This window comes from Pteropus vampyrus, unplaced genomic scaffold (assembly GCF_000151845.1).
Source record: "Pteropus vampyrus isolate Shadow unplaced genomic scaffold, Pvam_2.0 Scaffold2, whole genome shotgun sequence".
Lineage (NCBI taxonomy): Eukaryota > Metazoa > Chordata > Mammalia > Chiroptera > Pteropodidae > Pteropus > Pteropus vampyrus.
Window position 1 is genome coordinate 35,894,892 of NW_011888783.1, and position 22,790 is coordinate 35,917,681.

At 36.6% G+C, this 22,790-nt stretch overlaps 1 protein-coding gene across 12 annotated transcripts in view; it reads right to left on the minus strand.

Moving 5' to 3' along the window:
- Window positions 1-2,382: 2,382 nt before the first annotated feature.
- The window catches only part of MBD5 (methyl-CpG binding domain protein 5), a 383,463-nt gene continuing 363,055 nt past the window's right edge, over window positions 2,383-22,790 (minus strand). For 7 of the 12 annotated variants that reach the window (XM_023530258.1, XM_023530260.1, XM_023530251.1 and 4 more), the window contains 3 exons: window positions 16,134-16,246; window positions 9,293-9,368; window positions 5,772-6,374 (listed from right to left, as the gene is read on the minus strand). In XM_023530258.1, coding sequence (XP_023386026.1) covers window positions 6,303-6,374; window positions 9,293-9,368; window positions 16,134-16,246 — 261 coding nt within the window. In that variant the 3' untranslated portion in view covers window positions 5,772-6,302. Of the gene's footprint in view, window positions 3,051-3,397; window positions 5,437-5,771; window positions 6,375-9,292; window positions 9,369-16,133; window positions 16,247-22,790 lie in introns of those variants that run through there. The other 5 variants (XM_011359615.2, XM_023530262.1, XR_002780142.1 and 2 more) reach the window with 4 other exon arrangements.

The following is a 22,790-nucleotide window of genomic DNA, read 5'->3' on the forward strand; positions in this document are numbered from 1 at the left end:
AAGGCCACTGTGGTCGACCCTGTGGTGGGGCAGAGGTCCCAGTAACCAGATGGCCTTGTGCTCGGCCCTGACTCCCTGTGTTGCATAATCCTTGGTGCTCACCTGATACCTCTGACATCCTGCGAGCTGCTCTGCAGCTTCCTGTTTCCCGGTGGACGAGTGAGGATGAGGTGGTCCTGCCCAAGGTCCAACCAGACCCACACTTACCTGTGTGCTCCGGTTAGCAGGCCTTGCTTCCTGACATTTAACAAAGGCTTTGGGATTTTAAACTTTCCCGACCTCCGATCATCAAAGTGGAAACACCACTGTTCTACCAACAGAGCAGTAATTTGTGTGAAAGAAAAAGGGAATTAATGTTGTTGGCAATAACCATAAGTGGACCAATTAGCATTTCTTCATGACTATTAAAGTGAATTGATACATATACATATTTATTATATACGGACCTCAAGACTGGGATGGAACCTGCTTAACAAATGTAATACGAAGAACTATAGTGGTCCCAGATTTCTTTTTAATTTTTGAGGAAGGACATGCTTTTTAAAAATGCAGCGCTTGAAGTGAGGCGTGTGCTCTTCATTGTCGTCCCCCTCCAAATGCCTCTTTTTTTTTACGCTGCAGTCAGAACAACCTTTCTAAAGCGTAAACTTGGTCATACCACATCCCCCTCCTGAACACCCTATAGTGGTTCCCCACTACCATTGTACTAAGTGCAGAGTCTTGACAAGACTTTCCCCAACCCCCACTTTGCCCTTCGCCCGTTTCTCTTCATAACTCCTTCTGTACTCTATTCTTTTCTTACGCTTCCTCTAACTTCCAAGGCTTACACGTGTCATTCTCTCTGCCCCTAACATAGTCTCTTTCACCCTCCTCCAGTCCACACACTTCTCCTTTGCCCAATTCCTATTCATCTTTCCTTGATCTTTACTCAAGCCCCATCCCCATTAGATTAGATCAGGGTCCTGCAATGTCCTTTCCTATGCCAACTCTTAACGCCTTTGATTAAACTTACATATTTAATTAGCCATCTCCTTGGGCAGCTCTGTGGGGGCTGAGATTGGGTCTTATTCACTATTGTATCCCCATTGCTGTACACAAGGTGTGGCATAGAGTTGGATTCAATAGATATTTATTGAATGAATAAATTTATCCGTGATATCTCCAAAATCTATTTAACTGCTTCTGTCAGAACTCACAAGAGGGTCACAGAAAAACTATTGATTCCTGAACCAGGCTGCTGTAGAGAGCTGCTGTTAAGATACATATATAACATGGTCCCCTTATCCAACTTCCTTGTCTTAACTGAAGGGAGGGAGCCACACTACCATCAAGAAAGCCTTCCACTACCAGAAGCTCCCTGCATTACCCAAAGTGGGCTATCAGTCTTCTTGTCAACTCTGAACCACGGTATTTAGGTAATTCTCCTGACTCCTTCCTGGGAGTTCTCTAAACAGGATTGTACTGGGTCTTAGGATCAAAGTGTCAAATGCGTTCAAAATGAAACCCAAGCTAATATATTCACTTCCTTAACCATGAATTAAGAAGCACTCCTTTGGGATGGATTTCGTTTTGGATTTTGATCTAGGAATCAGTTTCCTGTTGATTACAGCATGCAAAACATGCCCATATTTCACACAGACATGTGTTCCCTAACTGATTCTGGTAAGGCAGTAGTTTTCAAAAAATCACTTTGTCACCCACCCCCAACCCCCACTCCCCACTCCCACGCCAGGAAACATTAGGCAATGTCTGGAGTCATTTTTGATTGTCACAATTTGGAAGGGATGCTACTGGCATCTGGTGGGTAGAGGCAGGGAGGCTGCCAACATCCTACAATGGCACAGGACAGCCCCCACGATAAAGAATGATCTCATCCAAAATGTCAACAGTGCCAAGGTTAAGGAGCCCTGAGTTGAGATGACACTCTTGGCACATAAGAAGTAGGCCCTGTTAATCTGTGTGGTACTTTCTAAGATGCATGGAAATAAAGCGGAAAAGAATAAGTTAAAAGCAATAGGTGGCTTGGTCCTTTCCCTGCCTCTGACTTAGAAATTAAGAAGTACAGCCCGTCTCTAAATTAGAATAAATCAGTTTGGGGAGGTTTCCTAGATAGATCCCAGTCCTAGATCGAGACGTTTAGCATGGAATTGAGAAGAGTGTGAAAGGGAGTTTGGGTGAATTCAAAACCGTATTTGTTTTTCACATTGAAAATGTTCATGTCATTTTCTTTTCCTAAGAGTATAACCATGTGGACAAAGACATTCATTTGAAATGCAGGTGGAATGTAAATTGCTACTCTTCTACACAGACAATCCAGTGTATTTATACTTAATCCATAAAGGCATGATATTACAAAACACATATGTATATTGTGAGGCCATCTGGCATCAAATTTTCCAATTTATAGACAACTTTGTATTTACATAACAAACTATTAAATCAACCATTTTTTTCCGATTTATAAAAGGTCACTGAGGTACACACACAGTGTGTATAAAAGCAGATAAGGCTGATAATACATATTAACAGTAGATACAAATTAATCTTTCATATTTGAAGAAAATGCTTTTTATATATTTTTTCTATATCAGACTGTTAGCAGGATGTCCCATGCTTGAGTTGTTTATTGCTTTTTGGCTCACTGATTTAATAATCGCTTCAGGGTTTTTTTACATGTATGAATTACTGATGCTCTTATCTCTTTGGCTAATGCAAATGTGATAGTGAATGAAAGAAAAAGATAAACTGATTCAATATTACAGTTTTGGCTGTTTGATATTATTTGTTCAAAGCTCCTAAACGAATCAAGTAACACACAACTCATTTTATACACTATAGTGACAAGTCTTGTGTTACACCATTTGGGCATAAGTAGGCCAAGTAAACAAGATATCAGATTTTTGGTATGGTCTAGAATCTTGGCTTTCTTTTCAGAAAGAGCGATGTCACCGGCATCATAAGCATCTTCAGTTTTAAAATTTCAATGCAAATGTGACTTACGAGGGAATACTGCAGGCTGCATGGAAGATTATCAAGTACGTTATCATGGTCTGAAATGAAAAAGGAATCACCTCATGAGATAAGGCAGTTGAGAATCCTCATAAAAACTACGGAAAGCAAAATCACTGCCCTCCACTTCTCCCACGATTCTGCGGTGTTATGTTCAAAAAAAGAAGGTTGTGTTTACTTAAAAAACAGACATAGCAAATCACTCAAAGTTAGGCTCTAAATAATAGACCAAAAGTGGCCCATGATATCACAAGGGATGAATATTTTTCTTAAAGCATTTATATTCACAGTGGAACTAAAAGTACAAATCAAAAATGTTCCTTTAAATAAATAAAAACGCTGATTGATTGCTTTTAATGCCGCAAACAAATCAAACAAGAGCTGCTCTGTTAATTTTCATTCATTTGAAATAATCTTTAAAAACTACTTATAGGTGTAGTTTATTCTCCTTGTACTTCCTAAGACTGTTAAGGGGCACAGAATCAAATTAGATTTCCTTTTCCAAGAGGGGCTATTATGTTCTTTAACGGAGCAAAAGTTTTTCATTCTGTTTCCATTCTCAGATTTGTTGGGGAGGAAAAAAAGAGTTTATTTTAGGTAATAAAAAATGTACTAATGTCGAAGGGCTAGCCTTCATTTTTTTAAAAAAAGGAATTGGCTTCAATACAAAGAGAAAGAAATGGCTCTATGGGCAAAATTCAAGTATGAGTGACCAATTTTTTAATTGTAAAGTAGGTGCAACATTTAAAAAAATGTTACAGCACTGCATGGCCTGTAATGCTAACAATATTTACATTAATCGCTTACATGAAACCATATAACTGTAAAAGAGAGGGGGGAAAAACCCTCATGTGAACTGAAAGAATGACACCTAGTACCCACATCAAGGCCGTGAGCAACCAGTGAAATCATGGGCACGAGTGTACTTTACATGGTCTAACTGATGTAAAGTATACATTGGTGGAGGAAGCACAAACCTAACTAGTTTATAATATCAAAAAGAAGGCATGGTTGACACCAACTCAGTCTGAAGACAAATAGCAAAGCTAAAAAATCTTTTACATACCAACATACACACACACACACACAACCCCCACATACACAGACACATCCAACTCACAAACGGACATATGCACCTATCTGTGAGTAAAAACAACCATGTAGACAAAACAGTAGAAAAGCAGGCTGGTGCAGAAAAAATGGACAACATTAATGGTTTAAACGTACCAAACACATCAACAAAGTAACAAAAATGTGTCGACTAAACTACAAGAGGTGCCTGCGTGCAGGATGGGCAGGCAATCCCACCATTATGCGAAAGACAAAGTGAACCTGCCCCCAGAAGGAAGGGTTCCTGCCTCCAGGACATGAAGCCCTGTATGGCCAGGTGCATTCCATCAGTACTGGGGGTCGGGGTGAGGGTGGGAGTGCAAAGGACACAGAGACACAGGACACCTGGAGGAAGAATTAAGAGCTGTTGCTATCAAAAGTGAGCCCAGGTGGAGTGCTCTGTGCTGTGGCCCCAAGAAACCGATTGGAGGAATGACCTTGGTCTCCTTTTTCCTGAGTTACTGGAACTCTGCTACATCATGGGACTGAGGAGTTTGGGGGTGTGGATGAGAGAGGAAGAGTAAGGGAGGTGGTGGGCATTTGGGGATCCAAAGTCAGAGTGAGCCCCAGGCTAGGGAACAAGGCAGCATTCTCTAGAGGTTTAAGGGTTTGGGAGTGGGGGCTGGTAGTTCTAAGAATAAAGGGATAATGGACTTCTTTTGACAATCCATCAGCCAAAGTCAGGCTGGAGGCCCGAAAATTTGCTCAATTGCCTGGGAGATAGGGGTATACTACCACCACAAAAATTGTGAAAAAAAGACGAAAAATTATGTTGTGCTACATTTCTTATTAATAACCTTGTACTTTACAATGGCTCACAGTTTTAGGTTTGTATACTTGTAATGTATTTTCTCTCTACATTTGTTTCACATTTTTTCTTACTTAATATAATATAAATAATTTGGTTAATAGATTTAACCTGCACATTTCAGCCACATTAATATATATATAAGAATCTGTTAATGGTATAAATAATCCTTTAAATAAAATAAATCTGATATGTTACATAATACTGATAAAAAATTACCATTGCTAATAATTTTGTAGGCCACCTTAACTTGCGGTTTAAGTAATACTGATGAATGGATATATAAAACTTGCTTTGATGATTCATATTTATTTTTGCCACTAAGAAAAAAACTGAATTATAATCAACCTTACCTCTGATAATGCTTTCAAAGTAGTGCTTTAGCCTCCATGTATGGAAACAGAAAGTTCTATCTTCTCAGGTACCGTTTGCAACAAAAACTTAACTCCGAGCATCAATGGTGGTGCAGCAAAAGCTCTCTAATTCAACAGGTGGCTACCAAACGTTACCTACAGAAATGACTGAGTAAAATATTCCATCTAAGATTTTTTTTTATAAAACCTACTCTACTTTAAAACTTAGGTAAAAAAAATATGCAACAAATGGTTGCAGTTTCTGAATTCTTAATTTAGACCTGTGAGCCCTCATCCCTTTAGAAATATCTGCAAGGTTTCAATTTCCTAGACACTCGAAGTCAAGTCCAGTGCTTCCAGGCCAGGTTCATTCCAAAGAGACAATATAAATGGACACTCAGTGGTGTGCAGTGTATGTCATAATTCAGGTAATACATCATCATGCCTTCTCTCTGCTGTTAAATACAAAAACAGCATCTTTTACATTATCATAGAAAAGCATTTAGGTTGTATTTTTATTTATCACTTTACAATGGTAGTCTCTGGTAGGTGTACTCCATAGAAACCAAAGAATTTTGTACACTATTTCTTTGTACAATAAAAGATAAAGTGTGCATTAGGTACGCTTGTACATGACAATATTGTACAATATTTACATTTCTGATATCACCATGAAATTCTGTATTTTCTATATACAACATTGAAAATTCTTCAGAAACATTTGGACGATTTCTTATAATCACGATTTTAGTATCATAGAAAAAGAGTGTCTCCATAATCTCTCGACCATTTATCACTCTCATTACTCAGGGATTTTGATTGGTTTTTCCAGCATTCATTATCCTTCCTGATCAAAAAAAAAAAAAAAAATATTGTATCACTGTTTCTTTTAGCACCCTGTGGTGGTGGTCTATCTGCCGTGGTATAAATATTGATATAACAGTGGCTATATCAATACCTATATACAGATATATCTGTGCGTGTTCCTCTAATAAATACTGCACATGCTGGAGTAGTCCCTGTTATCTGGAGATCTTCCTCCTCTTGGGTTTGGGGGGTCTCATTTGTCTGTCTCCCTGTGGGATTTGGTGAACCTGGAAATAAAGAGGAAGGAAGAAACAAGAACGGTGATTGAAATCATACATACATATCAGATGATTTCTGACAAAGAAACAGGGTAGAAAATTGACTCTGGCTTTCATTTCAATCATTGCTATCATAGGGCATTTAAAATTTTTTACCAAAACCCCAGATCTCAGAGCGCCCACAGTCAGTACAAAATATGAGGAATCCTGGAAACTGATAAGCAGAGCAACACTGTGTGGACCCCCAAAACAGTGGAATACAAAGAAGGAACTGGAAAAAAAATCAAGTGTGGGAAATGTGATAAGCAGCTACTACTGCTGCTGTATATGAAAAAGATGAAAATTAGGCCTTTTCCATTAGAGAGCCCAAGGCCACCAATTTCACTAGATTCTGGAAAGTGATAAATACACACCAGTCATGTTTTCTTCTTCACTCCATCACCCTACTTATTTTACAACTACTAAGAAGGGTCAACGATTATAAGAACCCAAGGAAGTTTATTTATAAGAGTGAATGGAAAATAGAATACCACTCCCAACTGTTGGCAGATCTAAGCTTGTATAGTCTGGGAAGGGCAATTAACATAACTCGTCTTTATATACCAACGCAGAAACTAGCAGTACATAGGGCTGTGTATTAGACTGAGCAAGGTGGAGTGGTAGTGGAGCACGATTACCAGGTATCAGACAGCAGGTACAATTTTGAGGGGCAGAGGGCAGGTGTTAGAGAGTTGATCAGGTGCCCACATTGTATTGAGGCTACTGAGAGGAGAGAGAGAGGAGAGTACAAGGTCAAGACTCAGGAAAGGCAGGGTGGGCCCAAGGTAGTGGTATAGCGAATGCTTAACAACAGCTAGCTCCCTGTGGAGGGACACAAGCACACTGTAGCATATGCCAATTTCTGTGGTGTAAATACTCCCACCATGGCCAATTTCAAGCTACCAACATGATGTTAACAGAACTCAGAGTTAGAAGAGATGGGCACAATCAGCTCTTGAGATCCACTACAAGTTGGCTCAATTGTATGTTTTAAAAATAGCATTTGGATAACAGCAAAGGCCAATGCTATTCAGGGTAAAATGCAGAAAGCTTTTTCAAAAATAATATTTTAATTTTAAAAACAACATTTATGAGTTTCTTAAACTGCCTCTTCCTCCTAACCCCTTCATATACATTTTTTTAAAACCACTAGTTTCTGATCAACAGCCATAACTGAAACCTCTGTACAAGTGAAGAAAGAAGCCTTGATTCGACAATGTGAACTAGTAACTCATGGATCAAATGTGGCTTGAAAAGGTATTTTGTTTAGCCATATGATGTTTTAATATTTTAAAAACAGTTGTCAACACTAAAAAGTGAGAAATTTTATTTCCAGGCTTCTAGTGTCTCATGAAAAATAGGAGGATCTTGCAACACTCGTACAATTTCCCATATGGTTCACATGCGCTGGAGCACAGAAGAAGGAGCTCCTTCTGGAGAGGGCACATGCCCCAGGTTGCCACGGTCCCCATCACCTCCAACTGTCCTGAGTCAGAGACTAGCGAGGTGCTCGCCAAACCCGTTTTCTCTTCTTCCTGAGCAGGCATATTGTATAATGCATTTCCTAGGCCACCTGAGTTAAGAGAACCTTATGATTGGGTCAGGCTACTGGAAAGTCAGCAGAAGTGATGAGCTTCCATGCATGGCTCACAAAACCTATCCTGGTAGTCCTCTGTGTACACTCTCTTCTCTTGCCTGCTGGGTTGAATGCAAAGGATATAATCGAGCACTCTGCGGTCCTAAAGAATGGTGGACACCAGATACAGAAAGAACCAGAGCCCCTGAGCAACTGTGTGGAGCAAGACCTTCCCCAAACAGAACCAGATCTGAGTGAGCCTTTCCTGTTTTGAGCCTTAAGACTGAAAGTTGGTAGGTGGCCTACCCTGACCAGTGCATCTTGGCTGGCATTTCTGAATCCATTCAAATTGCTGTTTTTCTCATACCTGATCCACCTTACTTATTGATAGGATTTGTCTGGCTTCAAAAGGCATTTGAATATATAATTCCAGTTCCAGACTCTTCCTACAATTCTATCAGGAAATTTAACATCTCAGGGCCTCAATTCATCTATCTGTGAAATGATGGGTGGGATCACAAAATCTCTAAAGCCCGTACCAATCCCAAAATTCTGTGAATCTATAACTCATATCTGCCATGCAACAGCCACTGGATGGGTTTCAGATAACTTTGTTAACACAAAGTGTCAAGCAAAAGTAAAAGAATTTACCTTTCATTGCTGAATAACTTTCGGTAATTCACATTATTTTAGAGATTACTAAAATAATACTTTGAGTGGTTTACATGAGCCAATATGTGAATTAGAGGATAATGATTATACTGCTTACATTCAACACTATTGAACTATTGCACCACTCAATAAAGAAAAAGTAGATACTACTTCTCTAAAACCAGGGAATTTTGTGCTGAATAATTTGTTGTTTTTTTTTTTTAGGTAACAGTGGAAAGGAAATGAGAGGTTTATATACTCTTGATCTTGACCCTGCTGTTCAATTTCACTTTTGAATTCAACAGACACAGTGAAATTTGCATTACTAACTATTTAGGCAATACTAATAGCCACTGCTACTCAGAGTCCAGAGCAGATAGCTGTGGTTTGAACTTCAATATTTTGCTGTGCACATTTTAAAAGAATGTTATGTGGAAAAACAACAAAAGTTACTTATCTCAGAAAAAGACATAGTTAATACTGTTAGGTTATTTATTCTTAAATTACTTTGAATCTTTTCTGATATCAGTCTCTTTTTGAGCCTAGTAATTAAGTATTGCTACGTGAGTTGCTCGACAATATTTTAGAGACTTTGCCAAAAAAGTGTAATACAACTTATTTTCAAAGGAATGCAGAATAATGGAAAAATAAATTAACTTACAGTCCCAGACATTTTGTCCAGTTCACTCATGGCCTCGTGAATAGCAGCTTCTAAATGGTTATTTAGCTTTCCACTTCTGGAATTAATGAAAACAACACACCAGATTAATAAATTAAAGAAACAAAATCGCAATTTGATTCCTTAATCAGGAAACAGAAGTACCAATTCCACCTGAGAAAGTCAACTTATATTCACATTTGGGAAATTCAGATGACAGAACACTCTGGCATTCATTCTCACCACTGAATACTAATGATAAGTTCACATAACTATGAAAAAAATTGAACACACGATTGGGGGTAATTGATTCTTTTCTTTTCCACATACTTCTTCCACAGTCTGATAATTTTGCAGGAGAGTTGGGCCACGGGTCTCTTTTCCTACAGACGCAGCTCCGCCTCCCGGCTTCCAGCCTGCCCTGCACTGCCTCTCATGCTGGCTTGTTTCTTTCTCAGGCAGCCAGGCTGTGTGGCCAAAGGGAAGGGTGGAGAGGCTGAATTGCAGGCTCTGGCCACTAGGGAGCTCCCTCTGCCCTCTCTGGAGCTCCTCGCTTCTGCAGTCGAGCAAGTGAAGGCTGAAATCCTGGTGTGTGTTCGTTCTAGATGGGAAACAGCTTAACTCGCCAAACCCGAGGCTCCCTCCATGCCTCCGCCCACCGGATTTTCCCAAAAACCAAAATGACATAATTATCTGAAGAGATAAAAAATGATGGTCTCAGAGTATCTAATCACTTGTCTGACCTTTTCTTTCCACTCAGCATTCTGTTATACATGTTGGGCCTGAAAAACACACGGTGTACCTGCCTTTATTAAAACTTACATCTAGGAAGCTGTTGAATGACTAAAATCAAGCAAACTCATACTATCTACCTCTGTAGTTATATATCCTTTGTCCACTCCATTAACTTATTTTTCATTCTTTATGCATATAAATAATTACCCAATTATGCTGAGTAAGGTGATTTATTTAATTTTTATTGTCATGACAACTACTAGCAAAGCTGCAGAGGTAAACCTTTTCATAACAAGCTATTAGCATGGCTTTCCAAGAGTTAAATCATATCTCAGCATCTACATGGAGACTGGAAATTTACAGTTGTGGAAGAATTTGGCTCACAGTCTCATTTAGTTTGGCTCACAATGTGTTTAAAAACATATTTGAACTTTAGTGGAATGTCTTTAGATGAGGCCTTTTGGTTTACTATAGCCCCTCACCAGGTTTTATCCTCATATGCCAAGACTGGACAATTCATACGTTTAGTTTCTGTGTACGCCTTGGAGAACTCTGAGTTTTCCACCCATGAGTAGTATACAGCTAAGCACATCATGGATGCTCCATATATTTATTAAATAAAAATATTTGTCCAAAGCTAGTATGATGGACCTATATTTTGGAAAACATATGCGCTTAAGTCAGTTTAACTAAAAGGAAAGAGTAATGAATTGGTTTTAACTAAATTATAAGGGTAATGTAGCCCTCCTCCCCCTGTCTTTTGCTGACCTGTAAGCTGGCGTTAGCTTTCATATTTTTTCCCTTTTTAGAAATGTCAACAATGAAGAGCATAGAATCGATTAACAACCCATAACAAACCTACTTCAAAGAATAAACTGTTAATAAATTACATATTTCCTTTAAATCTTTTTTTATTTTAAAAAATAAAGCTGAAGTTCCCATTCGCCATCAATTCCCGGGCCCATTCTCTCCCACTCTCCTCCCCAAAGGCAACTGTGTTTTTTTCCTCCCAGTATATTTTTACATTTTATATAATATATCCATGAACAATATCTAGTATTGTTTTATTGTGTTTTCTCACATACATATTAAAATGTCCTGATATATACACCATTCTGCAACTTGTCTTTTTTCCCCCTTATCACTGTTTCTGAGCACTGTCCAAGTTGATATAACCTATTTATATGCTGTCCTTTATTTATCTACCAATTTTGGTTTTAAGAGGCCTTAGATATCAGGTAGTCAGTCTGACTTGTCTTCCCATTGAGGAGTTTGCTAAACAAAATTCTATGTGACTGAATGGAACTCCAGTCCCAGGACTCTGCAGAGCCATGTAAGCTTGGCTGAGGTCTCTGAGGCTGCACGTCTTGACAGTATCACACATTGCCTAGATGCCCGACAATATTACTCCTTGTGCAATGTGTTGAATAGATTGATTCTTACTATTCCTTTTGTCTTGGAAAGTAGAAATATAATTTTTAAAAGATATTTATTTGTTATGCATTTTGATTACCTTATGGGTTAAAACTGACTGTATAAAGTTCTAAATATCTAAAAAGAAGGTAAAATGTTTCCATGAAAAACCGTCAGAGAATCTTGCTTCTCTCACCTTTATCTTAATAACACAAATACCTATTATTTATTGAAAATTTTCTATGTGCCAAGGATTGTGTTAAATCTTTATATACCATTATCTCATTTAATCCTTATAACAATCCTAAGAAGTAGGTATTATGACAACTGTTTGTATGCAATACTTCATGGCTTTTTAGGGACAATTAGTAATTCTTTTAATGAGGAAAGTGGATATTTAAATACAAAGAGTTTTCAAAAGTAATAAATATAAAGAATCATGAAAAATTTTTACCTAACTATGAAAAATTACAATAACACCACCATTAACATACAAAAATAATTCAACATTACCTGTTGAATGAAAAGACAGGATTTTAGGAATTCATGATCTCACTCTTCAATAAAATATTTTAAATGTTTGTAAATACCATGTATTAATCTAAGCTAAATTGGTATAATATTGTTTTTCTTTAACAAACATAAGTAGTTAATAGAGGAAGAAATGACTGCTTTTGGAAGAGAGAACAGATACAGAGATATGGGACATGAAATTAGTTGAATATATCACGAGAATCAAGAGGTAAAGAGAGACTCTCCAAGATGTCAAATCTGCAGACCAGTTTTTACACTCATTTTTGGGTTAGGGAAGAATAAACTCGAGGGAGGAAGAAAAAGCTCCATGAGTTCATGAAGCGAACGATTAGTCGAAATTCAGTCTTCCAGTACAGAGGTCCTCCCTGCGGTGTCTCTTCTACTATTTTCCATACCCCGCTGACATTTAATAATAAACATTTTTAGTAATGGATACTCTAAAACCTACTTGATTAAGCAATAGATGTTCATATAATCACATTTCTAGTTATTAATGGAGATAATTGCCACTTCTCATCTTCATTGCCTATATTGTCACACATTATCCTTATCTTCACTAATTAATTTAAAAAAGAGCCAGGTACACATCTGTGAATGGTACAGGAAGTGACAGGGGAATGAGACACTGCATGTTGTTCCACACAGTCCGTTTAGAATTTAGGCAGCTCCCTTCATGTAGAACAGAACAAATTTGGGTGCAGAACCTTAGACTCTGAAACCTTATCCATGGAGAAAGTATGCAGATTTAAGAAAATTTTACACACTAAGTATCATTTCTTGGTTTTAAAGTGAAATCGTGATTATTTTATTACTTTCGTTTTCCGGCTTCATAAAAATCAGATTACCAAATAATTTGTATGTACACATAGAAGATTTGATCCTAACGTAAATGAAAATCAAAACACTTCTAAAAGCTATGGAATTTTTCTTTAATGAAGCTATTTCCTCTTTTAAGTACAAAATGACCCTGAGTAGTGCCTTCAATGAATTTGTTAATATTTATTTTGTAATAAGCACATCAGTTTAAAGATATTTATTTATTGTATAATTTGACAGTAGGATATTGAGGATTAAAATGACTATATTAAGTTCTAAACATTTAATATGGTGCTAGAATGTTTCAACTGGCAAAAATATCAGATAATTTTGTTTCTTTCACCTGTATCTTTACAATAAAAATAACTGTTTATTAAATATTTACCTTGTGCCAAATACTGTGTTAAAGCTCCAATTATGTTATTTGTGTTGTAAAAATCCTAAGAGTTAGATATTAATATGCCTATTTTAGAAACAAAGAATTTAGGCTCAGAGTGGGTGAGCAACATACCTGAGCACACACAGCTGTAAAGTAAAAGAAACAGGATTTCAACTAAGGTTAAAAAACAACCTCTTAACCATACTGTTCCAAATACCATATTTCTTTTTCAGTCCTTTCCTCTTTCTCTTTCCTTTAGTCTACAAAGCAGTTAAATCTTTGCCATCTTAAAAAATTATCTCATAGTTATTTTTCAGGAAATTTTCACATTAATGGTAGAAAGAAAAGTAAATGATCTATATCGGCTCTCTACTTCCTTATTCTTATTCATTCTTCAACCCATGGCCACTTTGCTTTTATACCCATTATTCCAGTGGAAACCGTTTCACTAAGTTACCATTAGCCTCCAAATTCTCCAATTCAATGGAGATTTTTCAGCTCTTGTCTTACTGGACCTCTGTTGAGCATTCATTCTATCATCCTGGAAATTTTCAGTCTTTGGCTTCTAACACCCTACTCTCCTACCCTCAACTCTCTTCCTCTATTCTGATCATTCTTCCCATCTTCTTTGTTATCTCTAGTAAATGTTCAAATGTCCCAGCGTTCAGTCCTTAGCCCACCATTCAAATTGGTTCAAGTATCTTGTGGGATCGCAGCCATTTTCACATTGTCAAAAACCACTTCTTCCCAGTTTCAGACTGGTGTGTCCGACCTATCCCACAGGTACCGCACACTGTACTCAACAGTTCTTCCCCATATTCTCCATTTCAGTCAGGGTTTCCACTGCCCACTAAGTCACCCAAACTAAAACCCTGACCATTGTCCTTGATTGCTTACTCTTCTTTACATTCCAATCAATCACCATGGTGTTCTGTCAATTTTACCTCCCAAATAATTTTATAGCACACTCCTTCTCCTCTATCCACATTACTCCCTTCCTGATTTGAATTCTCTCATTCTCTCTTGTCTTCTGCCATGCCTCCTAAACGATCTCCTTGTATCTAATACTGTTTCCCTAAAATTTCTCCTCCCCACATATAAAGCGAAAATCCAACAACCTGTCCTCTTCAGGCACTTCCAATAAGATAAAGGATCTTATGGGTCCTTACTAGGCCCTAATACCTTTGACTGCATCTCTTAGTTTCCTATCGTACACTTTACAGTCCTCAATCAACTGCTGAACTCATTTACATATCATCTCATCCCACCTCATATTGGTCCCTGTTTCTTTTGTCTGACTAATAAACCTATGTAGCGTGTAAGGCTTGACTCATATATCATCTCTTCTAGAAAGTCTTCCTTTACCTGAGTTTAATGCCACTTTTTTATGATCCCAAAGTAAACTATACACATTGCTGTCAATGCAATTTTAACATTTTAATTATTTGTTTCTGGGTCTGTTTCTTTCACTAAACAGTAAACTCCAGGGACTGTAGCACTGTGCCTGGCACAGATTTTTTGATAAATGAGTAAACGATAATTAATAAACTAATTAATAAACGATAGGGTTCAACACATCACTTATTACTTATGTGACCTTCAACTAACTATTTAAACTACTTGGGCCTGAGTGTCCTTATCTATAAATGGGCTCAGTAATTCTGGCCCATACTGTGACTGCATAAATCACAGATGCAAAATGTAAAGTGTTCTTCTAGGCATTTACAAGGCAAGGCGAGTCAGTCTACTTAGACAATGGTATGATAAATAAAGCTGTTTTTACTAACTTGTGCTCCATGTTATTTTCTTTTACCTTTCCAATTTGTCTTCTAAGTTTGTGATTTCATGTAAGTTCCTTTAGATAATGCCACTTAGGTAGGATCCACATAAAGTCACCACAAATAGTAAACTGGCTTTGAAGAAAAAAAGTTTTAAATCACTGTTACTAATTACCTTTCAGAAATCGTTTAATAGTAAATGTATGGGGTGAATACGTAGGGGCACAGGAGTTTGCCCCTTGCAGTTGGCATCTTTTTATAACATTCCAGTGAGATAGAGGGAAACATCCCCAAGAGTTGTTGAGTTCTAAAATTTTACCTGTGGCAAGAATTACTGAAGATGACACTAAGAGAAAGAGAGTGCCTTTTAACAGCTATTGATATCATTATGTAAGACTTTTATATAAGATACACTACTAATCATTCTGATCTTATAATTCTTAGAAGTTCGATACTATGAAAACTATAGTAACTGAACAGATACGTTGATTATATATTTTTAAAAATTTTCAGTTTACATACACAGAAACCGCATCTGTAGTTCTCTACCTTAAAATGAAATAAATTATCATATATAAAGCTACATTGTATCACACTGGAAATTGTGTTTGAAACATTATCTACTTGTCCGTACCACATTCACTCAGAATATAAAGATCTAGGAAAAAGTCAATAATAATGCCCCAAAGTTCAACTTCTTGTTATAATTCCAAAGAAAACCTATTGGCGCCCCACCCCCCAAGAAAAAATAATTATTTACCATCTCTTGGACTCATGACAGTTAATTTGCCAAAATTATTTACATGTGTACAACTGTGGCATTTCCCCCCAAAGTATTTGAAATGCAAATGGTAGACTTTTGCTATACTTTCAGAGACAATTTAATTGTTACATGTTGAGAATATTAATCACATTTTCTTGCCCACTAAATCAGAGGGATGGAGATGGAAGGAGTGAAGAAAGAGCTGATGAAGAGGGAAACCCTACACACAGTATCAATTGTTAAGAAAGTATTTTCTGTAATTGCTGATTTGGCTTGTCTATGATGATCCTCTTTGGTGATCACTATTAAACTGCTCCTAGGCAGGCTACAAGATGAAGAGAATCAGTGAGTGTTTATTTCCTCTTTGAAGGATAACCAGTAAATTAGATCCTTGAAAAACAAAATGGGGGAAAAAATAGTGCTTACTTTCTGTTTCTTTTCCGGGCTCGGCTGTAGGCTTCTAAACCTTCTGTTAGTGTCTTCAACTTCTCGGGCTCCACCTGAGTGAAGGCATGAAGACCAAACCACATTACCCAGACCTGCAATTGTTAACACTGTTTTTACTTTCCTGCCGTACAAGCAGGTGCTTCACTGGGGGAGGGGAGGCTTTAAACTTTCACTGCCCTGTCAAATGTCCTGTCCTCCCTGAAGCAGAGCTTGATCCCATGGCTCCAGGCTGCAAACATCAATAAAAATGAAAGACTGTTTGGCTTTCAAATTGTCAACATTTTGAAAATAGTGCAAAATAGAACAAAACTTGGAATTTAAATAACCTTAACTTTCGATTCACAAAATCACATATCAGAGATCCTGGCTCGCTTTCTCCACTGCCTGCTGTTCAAAAACTGCAAATCTGTACTCTATCAGGAGGACAAGGGCAGAAGTTAGTGAAGGGAGCAGGCTTTGAAGTCAAGAGATGGAGGTTTGAATCTGACCTCCTCAATTCTTAGCATGAGTAAAACATTAAAATTTTCTGAGCCTCAGTTTCCTCCTCTTTAAAATGAGGATGACAATATCTACCTTCTTGCTAGAATTTCTGTGACAATTAAAGCGTAACAGGTCCCGTTTAACATTTAGTCAAGCACAGAGCAGCTGTAATTACTTGGTTTGTGTTAGGGAGGCCACACACAGCCCTTACTGAGGTGGGAAAGGGTGTTGCTACACCTTATGGGCGGGTCCTCTCCCATCCTGCTTTATCTCTGCCAGCCTGTGTGAAGCCTGCTAAGTCATCGCAGTGTGGCCACAAATGGTAGCTGAGTGTTCTGTGGGGTAGGGTGGTGCAGCCTTTGACACTCACCCCTAATGATCTCAGAGATCATGGTTCTTGAAACTACCTCCCCTAAGAAAAACAATTAACAAATAGGAAAACTTGTACGTAACTTGTGAATAAAAACACCTTCAGAAAAACATTGCTACTTTTATTAATCTTAAAAAAAGACAATCTAAGTAAAATCAGTGTTGCTTGTTGTATAAACTCAACTTCAATGTAAAATCCCCAGGCCATTCCTTTACCCAATTTTTTCCCACCCCTATGCTATTTTTACATAAAAATTCAGAGGTTGCCAAAATGCCTAATGGGTAAGAAAATAAACACTAATAAACAAATTATTATTAACTTTTGTCTTAAAATCTTCCTAACTCATGAATATTATTTACAGATGATTTTTCTTTGACCCTTCCTCACCCCCACCCCACCCCCTGCCCCGCCACCCTCAAGTCTAGTACACAGCAATGATTAACAGAGTCTCCACGGTCAAGTCTGAAAACAAGCATTTCCAATTATTCAATGAGAAAAACAGTCAAATAATGAAAACATTTTCCTTTTTGTGCTTTTTGTATTTTGTCCTAAAGGATCCACATATCTTATATACACAAGTTCATTGGGGATAAACAATCTATCATGTGCCAAGAAAAGAGATGACTTTGTTCCAATAACACTTCACAGAAGTCATGAAGAAAAGGTCCTACTGGGATGGTTGGAAAAGCTTAAGTAAGACGAATATATTCATGTGTTTTTTTAAAAAGTTGTCTGTATATATTTTCACATTTCATGTTAAAAATGAAGTTCCATTTTGTATTCACTCATACAAAGAGAATATGAAAGATTTCTCACCCATTACATTTATGTAATTTATAGCTAATTCCACTTATATTTAAATGACCTTCTTGACAGCAGGAAGGAAGCGCTTCTGCAACATAAACTTCAATTAGACACAAACTGGCATAGTGAGAGATCTCAGAAGGGATGGATTCAGATCACAGAAAGCAGATTCACAGTGAAAAAAAAACAAGACACCATAATAAAAACTTTCCTTATTGGTCTTATTTAAACAACAACAACAACAACAACAACAACAACAACAACAAACTAAGTTAGTTCAAACTATTTTTTTAAATCTTCAATTTTTAATTTTAATTTAATAAGAAATAAGGGGAAGTAAAAGCATTTCTTGTGCATTTTCATGTAAAAGGCACTGTTTTATTATTTAATATAGTAATACTTCAAACTAGTATTACCTTTGTTATTTTACAGATGGGATTCAGTGAATTTAAGTAACATGGCCAGCACTGAAAGTCATATCTGACTCCAAAGCACTCAACCTCTCTCTAGTATATCAACTCCAATATACATTGAAGTATACAGTCATTGTACATATTTACAATTATATATGTATATATACACGCATATATATATATATGTATGCACATACACAGATATACTAAAAAAAATAAGTTGGATTATTTTAAATCTAATTACATTTTTATAAAAATTAAGATAATACTCATCCAATTTGTCTTTAAATTTTTTATGCTTGGATAACTTTTGGTGATTTTTCTGAACTAATTCTCTACATGATTTCTTCATTTAATTTTGCCTGTAAGGCTATAAGGTACTCTCACAACTAACTATATTATTTATAAAGGATTCAATGAACTTGACAGAGAAAGCAACGATGGTGCTTTCCAAAACTAAATATAAATAAGACACACATGTTTGTATTTCTGCTATAACAGGATTATACATATCCAGAGATTAATCTAATTTATTTTGTTTCAGAATTTTAGTACTTTACTATATTGTGAAGAACATGTTTTGGGGGAAATATTCATACACTTATACAATATTCAAGAAGCTCTTTAAAGATATCCCCCAAATGGTATCAGAGAAGAACAAAATAAATTCAACTTCTAATCAAATAGAAATCATTTTGAATAATTTAATGAAGACTCCCTCATAAATTACTTGGCTGACTTATAAATAAAGAAATACTGGGAATCAAATACAAATACATGAAACATGAAAAAGGTTAAACACACATATTTTTAAAAATAAAACTTACTCTAAAAGAGCTAGAAATTTAAGACACAATACTTCAATCTGTAATTATAATCTTATACTCTTACACATTCACCAGCTGGGAGTTCCATTTATTATTTAATTCCTATCATGGTAGGAAATTGGGGGAGGACTTCATAATGTATCTTTACTCATCATCCACTCATATATTCTCATTCTAGTAATGATGATGCTATAGTAATGGCTGTCATGACATTTGTACATATGTAAGAATTAGAAAAAAGATACTTGGAATATATATGTATTTATAATTCACATATTATCTTATGCATAAATATATACATATGTTGAATATTTTTTTACTCCTAAATTCCTTCTTTCGCTCATTCAAATTCTGTAGAATTAACAATTCTTCGACATAAACAGTCCGATAGCTTGTTCACTTAGGTTAGAAACATATCCATAAAGCCAGACATTGTTATGTAGTGGATGTTTAAGAGTTTTCTGAATAAGTCTGAATCTCTGGTTGCTTCTTTTGTTCACAAGGCACATATTAAATGTTTGGTAATTTAATCAGGTTTAACTTGGGGTCAGCACAGTAGGATGTAGCGTGTCTCAGGAGTAACTAACTTAAAGTCTATGACAAAAGGAGACAATAAACCTTTCAGAGAGCTAAACTGACCCTCTGAAGGTGAGGTTTAGTGTGTATTTGAAGAACCTGGATCAGAGATCCCAGATCACTTTTGAACAGAGCTAGCTAACTAGAGATGATGTTAAAATTCCCCTCAGGTTTTAATCCTGACAAGAAGATTAAATTTCTTGGTGATTGCTTTGCTGCTACATAGTGCTGAGGCAAAGCTGTCACAGAAAGGTCAAAGGATAGAGCACAAGCCACAGCACAGATTTCATAACAGAGATAAGGCAGCTGACCTCCAGCTCCCTGTTTCTTCTTCACTTCTCCATCCCACTTTTACAATGTCATCAGCTCCTGTGTTGGGGAAATTATATCATGCAAATAGTACTAAAGGTTAGAGTTAGGAGACCAGGGCTGGGGCCGGGCTTAGTTGCCTGTGATTTGTGTCCTTAGGAATGCTACTTCTCTGAGCTTCAGTTCTCTCATCTGTAAAATGGGGATAATTGTGCACATCTTTATATGGGCGATCGAATCTAAAAAGACAGTGAACATGAAGGTGCTTTATAAACACCAAAGCAGTCTTTCCCAAAGTGCCACTGGTGGTATATGGCATTATTTCAGGTGGAATATGAACAGACCTTTAACATTCTTAATAGTTATGTGTTCATATAAATTTATATTAGAAAAATTAAAAAAAAAACGTTTAACCTATGATTTCACATATATTAAGCCTTCGAAACAGACGATGAAGGTATTTAAAAAGTGGCTTGAATAGTGCCTAGTACATAATATGTGTTCAAAAAAATATTTGTTGAATGAATAAAAAGTGAGTAAAGAAATTTAAAGAAAAATTTTAACTAAGTGTAGTACAGGTAACATTCAACTTTAGCTGAAGTCCGGGAAATACAGCTCTGAAGAATGAAGAGAATATGAAGCATTTCTTAGGTGCATTTATCAAACATCCATTAAATAGTAAACATTTTTTAAAACTCTTCAAGCTGAAAAAGTCTTTCGAACTTAAGTGCAATATGTCATTATTTTTGAAAGAATGGAAATTAGTGATAAATAATTTGGGATAAAATGTCAACTGATCTGTGATAGAAAAAGTGAATCTGATCTTCCAACAACGGTGCAACAGTACTCATGGAAACATCACTAAAGCAAATCCCAGCTTTTTCCAGTGAACTAACCAATAATCCACATTATTACAGTTTTAGTCAGTGACACTGCCTGAGGTATTTGCATGTGTGTGTGCTTCCTGTTCTCTTTGCTTTGGATAGCAGTGTTTTTAAGTATTGGGAAACTATACTACAGAACTACAGTAAATCTATTCTAAATGTGACAACAAATTTCATATCAGTCCACAACACATAAACAGAATTAAATGTTTTGGATAAACTTGTTTTTCTAAATAAACATTGTTTATAAGCTCATGGACAGAAGCATGCATTTGTCTCAGACCTGAGACTGCATTTGCTACTGTCTATACAAAAACTGCATTGACAAGCTCAAGAATTCTGTGTCGAGTCTCAGCTATCTGAATGGAAAGAGGCCTCCTTTCTCTTTTTAATCTTGCTAAGGAAAAAAAATGTCCACGATAATCCACAAGTCACTGGATGATGGCTTATAGTCTTACCTAAGCTTTTTACTCAGTTTAGTTTTTTCCCTAACATGCACATTTTTTTATCTTATCTAGTTCTTCATTTTTATTATTTCTCACATTTTGATCAGGCACTAACTTCATTAGCTTGGATCTTATCTATTACTTTTCAAAAACTATTTTGCTCCTTATCAAGAAGATTCTGTGGCTGCAGAGCACTGATTGCCCCTGCCGCTCAGCCGCCAGAAAGGTAGACCAAATGTTGTGGGTATTGAGTGGGTACAGAGGAAACGATTTATTTCCAAAACAAGTTAAGAAAATATACGAGGCTAACGGAATACCCAAAGAACACTTCTAACAGAGAATTTTAGCACCAAACCAAACAAACAGTTAACACTGATAATCAAGCACGGAAAAAAAAAATGTTCTTGAAAGTAAAATGATTAAAAATCACAGGAGGGCACCCCCCCCCCCCAAATGCAGTCCCCAGGCTTAATTTAAGTTATACGTCCACTGACTATGACGGCAAGTCGTCTCTGGTTTTGCTCCACTGTCAAAATGTGTGCATGTGATGCTAAATTGACATAAAGTGTGCTGTCCCCAAATCAATTTGGTTATGAGTTTTAATAATGGTGAGTTTCGTCTATTTTGAATGACTATCTAGAGAACTACTTTTATCTTTACCTGCCAAATATAACCGTGTGGGGGAAAAAAAAAAAGCCAAAGGGTAAGTCTAGAGAAGAAGCAAGCACCCTACTCGCTGCTTTTAAAAAACACATCTTCATAGAATTAGGTGGTGTTATACTGAAATGCAGAACTTTTCTGGGTAATCGGGAGATGTCTCTACCTGTCAAACAACTACAAATGTTTCATTGAAAAGAAACATTTTGGTGCCAAGCTAGAAAAAGAACCCTTTCCTAAATTTGGCTGGAGTCAGAATCCACACAGAACGTAAGAGCAATAAAATGTGAAGACCAAAGGGACAATGTTCAAAACGAGTAAAAGTAATCTATTTAGAAAAAAATAAGAATTTCATTTTTTAACTATTACTTGAGAGTGAACCCTTTTAGGCTAGTTAACGTACGATTAGAGATGGCAGATGATAATTACAAAATATATTTTAGAAAACAAGAACATTTTTCTTATTTTTAAATAATTATTGAAGTAAGTACATAAAGATAACTGTTTTCCCCCATATTGGCTTAACTGTTTGCACATTATAGCATATAGGTTTAGTGCCAGTGGAAGCCGTCTTCCTTTCCAAGAATTCCCTAGTACTGTGCCAGGATCTGGCAGTGCATCTCTCCAGCCGTGACTATGTACTAGAACAAAGCACTGAGGTCTTATTCTTGGCCACTGAACTTTGAACTAAAAAGGGTTCCAGGTTTAGAGAGAAACTTTCACAGTTTATATAGAAGAAGTATAAATATCTTGCAGAACGTACTTCATTACAAACTGATAACCAAAGGAAAAATGTGTTAGTAAGGAGATCACTTCCTGAACAGTATAATACAAGGCACATAATATCCTTCAGCGCTGTCATGTACCTTC